This window comes from Myotis davidii, unplaced genomic scaffold, assembly GCF_000327345.1.
Source record: "Myotis davidii unplaced genomic scaffold, ASM32734v1 scaffold5127, whole genome shotgun sequence".
NCBI lineage: Eukaryota > Metazoa > Chordata > Mammalia > Chiroptera > Vespertilionidae > Myotis > Myotis davidii.
This window is the reverse complement of record NW_006297844.1, coordinates 1,603-6,799: the sequence shown is the minus strand read 5'-3', so window position 1 is coordinate 6,799 and position 5,197 is coordinate 1,603. Positions and strand designations below refer to the sequence as shown.

Here is a 5,197-nt window from a genome sequence, read left to right as displayed (position 1 = left end):
ACACACACACACACACACACACACACGCAACTGCTTCAAGCCTACGTGGCGTGGCTGGGGGTAGGCCCTAGCAGACAGACAGACAGACAGACAGACAGACACAAACACACACACACACACACGGGACGCCTGCTCCAAGCAACTGCTGCCAGACTGTGGCCATCAGTAGGACATCCACTGAGGGCTCCCGGACTGTGAGAGGGGCAGGCTGGGCTGAGGGAACACCAGCCCCCAGTGCATGAATTTCGTGCACTGGGCCTCTAGTTATAACTAATAGAAAACATATGTGACCACCTAGACCAGTGGTTCTCAACCTTCCTAATGCTGAGTCCAAGTGAGCCTGTGAGTTTGCATTGGCCTTTCAACCAATTCCCCAGAGATGCTGACACGGCTGTTTCGGGGTCACTCTCTGAGGGCTCTGGGGTCCCAATGCCCAGCACTGAGTGCACATCCCGTTCCTCTCTGCCAGTGGTTCTCAACTTCCTAATACTGCGACCCTTTAATACAGTTCCTCCTGATTTAGTATCGACTTTGAAACAGGAGGTCACCGTTCCATTCCTCATCAGGGCGCATGTCCGGGTTGTGAGCTTATTTCCAGTATGAGGCGGGCAGGAGGCAGCTGATCCGTGATTCTCTCTGTCCATTAATGTCTCTCTCTCCCTCCTTCTCCCTTACTCTCCCTCCCTCCCTTCCTCCCTAAATCCCTCCCTCCCTCCCTCCCTTTCTCCCTCCTTTCCTCCCTCTCCCTTCCTCTCTGAAGTCGATAAAAAAATAAATGAAAACTAAAGGGGACCTAATAAGTCCTAATCTTGGCCTCACTGAGAAGGTAACGCAGAGGCTCAAGGCAGTCTTTGATTTCCAAAGTCTCCAATTCTAAGACGAAAACCACATTTTTGTTAATAAAAATAAAAACTTTAAATTATTTTGCTAATCAGTGTTCAATATGTGGGTGTGTACGTATGCATATATGTTTCTCTCACTAATATTCTAATATGTGAATTCGAACACTGGGTAAGAGCACTACCACTTAACACCGAGTATAATAGTAATTGGTTTCTATATAACAAACTCCCTCAAACATACAGCCTCAGCCAACAGCCCCCTAGATGTCAGCGTTGGGGGGTCAGAATTTGGGAGCCGCTTCGCTGCCTGGTTCTGGGTCCTCCCTGCTGCTCCCTGGGATTCCGCCCAGGGCGAGTGCAGGAGCCTCTGCAGCCGTCCCCCTGGGCGTCCCCATCGGCAGCCTGAGGGCAGGAACCCTCCCAGAGCAATGACCTGAGGGCCCTGGAGGCGCCTCCAGAGCATCGATGACCTGGTCACAGGGTCCCCTCAGCCACGTGACCTCTTCAGAAGAGCGCCCCTCAGTCCAGCCTCACTCAAGGGAGGGGCCTGGGGCTCCCTTGTGTGAGGGGATGAATGTGGGAGACACTGTGCACTTTCTAAAGCCCCACCTGTCACACACGCCCCTCAGACCACAGGGCACTTTATTCCTGGGGGGCTGCCCCTTTCCCAGTGTTTTCTGTCTCTACCATCTCATTGCTGCTCCTTGTGTATCAGCTCATTGGAAAAGGGGCCCCCACTTAAGCTGGATCTTCCATGGATGACAAATGAAATGACACACATGACAGGTCAATGGCTCAGGGTCATTCAAGGCCAAGGCCAAATGAATGTGGACAGTCAGGTGCCTCTTGACAGACAAGAGGAGGCCATGACCACCGTGACACAGACTTATACTGTGTTTTGTTTGTTTTACTTGCTAGTGAAGCCCTGTGACTTTCCAGAAATAAAACATGGACGCCTATATAGGGAAGGCTGGTATAAATCATACTTCCCAGTATTGGTAGGACAATGGTTTCACTATTCCTGTGATGACAACTATGTGACTCCTTCACAAAGCAAGTGGGAATATATAACTTGTACACGTGATGGCTGGACCCCGGAAGGACAGGGGATGGCTGGCCCCCGGAAGTGCCCTGCCGCAGTGAGTGAGCCTCTCTGTCCTGTGCCCGTAGCCATAGTCCAGAGTGGAGAGAGCCAACGTGAGCTCCCTAAGCCCGTGGGGGAAGCAGGTGGAGGATGAGTCTCTGAGCAGAAAGACGGACACTGGATGTCTCTGTCCTCAAGGGTCTTCATTAACAGCACGAGACATAGACATAGATTCTACAAGCCTGTCCTTAGCATTATTCATATTTCAATTGTGGAAACTACAGATAAATATCATTAATGTGGATTTTAAAAATATTTGGTAGCAACTTTACTGTTTCTTAAGTTATGTGCTGCTTTTAGATGCTTATGCATTGTAATTTAAATATTATAAAGATAGTTGTTTTTAATTTATTTTGACCCCATTTATGTGTTATTTTAATCATCATTTCATAATTCTCAGGTATATGCAATTTCAATGATTTGGAAAACGGACATGATCCAAAATCTGAACAAAAATATTTGCAGGGCACATCTGTAAATGTTAGTTGCTTTCCTGGCTACATACTTCAAAATGAGCAGACCACAATGACCTGTACGGAAAATGGCTGGTTTCCTCCTCCCAGATGCATCCGTGTCGGTAAGAAAACTGGTCTAAGATGCAGTCTGTTTGTGATTGTCTAAGACTTGCCTATAATAACTGTGGCAAATGGTTTCTCTAAGCTTCCTACTTTGCTAATGGTCCTGCTTGGTTTTATTTTTTTCAAGGGTGTGTGAGTGGAGACGCCATTTTCTTGGTGTATCAATAGAAAAATAAGGAAGCTTATTGGTAGACATAAATTTTTAAAAAACAACAGCAAAAGACCACAAAGAGCAAACCTGTAATAGCAGTGCCACGTGCAAGATGGCAGATTAGGAAATTCTGTCACAAAGGACAGAGATTCTGACAGTTACCCTGCATGAGGGTCCGAGAACCCAGCGAGAAGTTTCACACCCATTGGAGCCAAGGGCTCACACTGGATGCCCCACAGGCTCTGAGATCAACAACTTCACCCCGAGTGACTCCTCCCAGAGTGCGCCTCTTGGGCATATGAGGTTGGACACCCCAAGTCCTACTGGCTTGATGTTCTGTGTTGGAAGTCTAGATTGTTCCGCTCAACGTGATCTAGTCAAGGCTTGTTTGTCAATGGATAAGGCTGGTGTGGGAGCCTTTACACAGAAGAGTTTGTTCAGGGTCTGGATGGAGGAGGCCTCTTCCAGTCTCTCTACTAAGTGATTGGTGTTTAAGACCTGTTCCCATGTGACTGATTAATCTGAATGTTTCCCCGTGTCATGTGTGCCCTGGGATCTTGGAATTGTTGTTTCCTTTCAGGTCTTCCTCTGGTAGTTGTGCTCTGCCCATTCTCAGGGGGTTCCGCGCTCCACTCTAGGAGGATGTATTCACCAAAGAATCTAGGATCACTGTGCAGGTTTGTAGAGCTCTACCCCCCATTCCAGGGGACTTTCCTCTCTGGGTCTTTCCCTTCCTGTGCTGTGATCTGGGAAATTCCCACCTCCCAACAAGCCCTGTTCACTTGGAGGCATATTTTTCAGGGCCAAAAAATCGTCTTATACGCCGGCAAATACGGTACTCATTTTCACAAAATGTTCTTTTTCAGTCGTCGACGAGTATACTAAGAAAATATGGTAAAAAAATATGGTTTATAGGAAGACGAATTAAAAACTGTTTTCATTACCAGCATCAAAAATACTATATAGAACCAAAATAAAAAAATTAGTCTGAAAAAGAAACGTTTTTAACAAAAAAATTGTTGGGGGAAGGGGTTAAAGTATTTTTAGGAAACTGTAAATATATTGTACTCTTATTTTCCCTCAATTTCTGTGTGGATATCTTAAGTACGTATCTTCTTCTTTAGCCATGCGATATTCCTCAAAGCATGTCAATACTTGACTTACTCTCGAAGAACCTGGCTACTCTGCTCATTTCCTAAGGGCCTGAAATCCCCATTCAAAAACATGATGCTTGTGAACCACATTTGGCTGCCAAATAATAAGTTTATTATGAGTTTCTTAGGTTTATAAATTGACTTAGATTTCATATAATGTGTGTTTATTTTACTAAACTTAAAGAAAAATGTTCAGAAAAACCATAATTTTTTTTTTTACTTTTAAAAGGGTTTTTAAATTTTTATTGAATTTATTGGGGTGCCATTGGTTAATAAATGGTGCAGGTATAATTGGACAAACACAAGGGAAAAAAAATGAAATTGGACCACCTTCTTATACCTTACACAAGAATAAACTTAAAATGGATTAAAAATGGAAATGTAAGATTCAAAAACCACAAAAATTTTAAAGAAAAGCAAACACGGGCAGTAAAATCTTAGACATTTCTCATAGCAATATATTTTTTTAATATATCTCTTCGGGCCAGCAAAACAAAAGAAAAAAATAAATAGGGCTACTTTGACCTAAAACGTTTTGCAGAGCATAATCATCATTTACACTGGCCAAAAAATGTCTATTAACTTTTGAGAGAGGATGGGAAAGGAATTTAAGATACAAAAGCTTAACTCTTCCCAAAAAATTGCTTTACCATCTTTTTTTCAATCTTGCATGTAAATTTGTGAAGGTTTTCACTCTCAATTGTGTCTTAACGATCGCTGCATTAGAGATCCATGTTTTTTCTCTTTATTCAGATCTCTCCTGTGGCAGCCCTCCCTCAGTGCAAAATGCCTCTATTCCAAACGAGATGCGCAGGTACCAACATGGGGACAAAGAACGTTATGAATGCAGCCACTCTTTGGTCCTCGACGGGAATGCAGAAGTGACATGTCTAAGTGGGAAGTGGACAGACCCACCTGAGTGCAAGGGTAGGTGTCTCATTCTCCCCTCCCAGTCTCTGTGCAGCTTCTGTGAGCACTTGGTTACTAGACTCCTGTCCAGCTGGCCTTCATTGGTTACTCAGGTTTGTTGCTCTATCCTTTCCTGTAAATCGGTTTAGGCCGGGAGGAGGTGAGTGTAGCTCCCACCTACTCCGCAGCTCCCTTAGAATCAACTGCTCACTCAATAAATCAACAATATCCTCTCTTAGAGCCCAAAGGAAAATGTGGGCCCCCTCCTGTTATTGACAATGGAGACATTACCACGTACCCATTAGCGGTCTACGCTCCCGGGTCCTCAGTGGAGTATCAATGCCAGGCCTACTATGAACTTGAGGGAAACAGGAGAATAACGTGCTGTGATGGACAGTGGTCTGAGCCACCCAACTGCT

The 5,197-nt window shown here is 44.8% G+C and overlaps 1 protein-coding gene across 1 annotated transcript in view; it reads left to right on the top strand.

Moving 5' to 3' along the window:
• LOC102774434 (complement factor H-related protein 1-like) overlaps positions 1–5,194 on the top strand; it is a gene marked incomplete at its 3' end in the record, with an annotated part of 8,083 nt that extends 2,889 nt beyond the window's left edge. The window contains exons 2-3 of the mRNA XM_006773719.2: positions 4,623–4,796; positions 5,018–5,194. Of these exons, the coding sequence (XP_006773782.1) occupies positions 4,623–4,796; positions 5,018–5,194 (351 nt within the window). The remainder of the gene's footprint in view (positions 1–4,622; positions 4,797–5,017) is intronic.
• Positions 5,195–5,197: the final 3 nt, after the last annotated feature.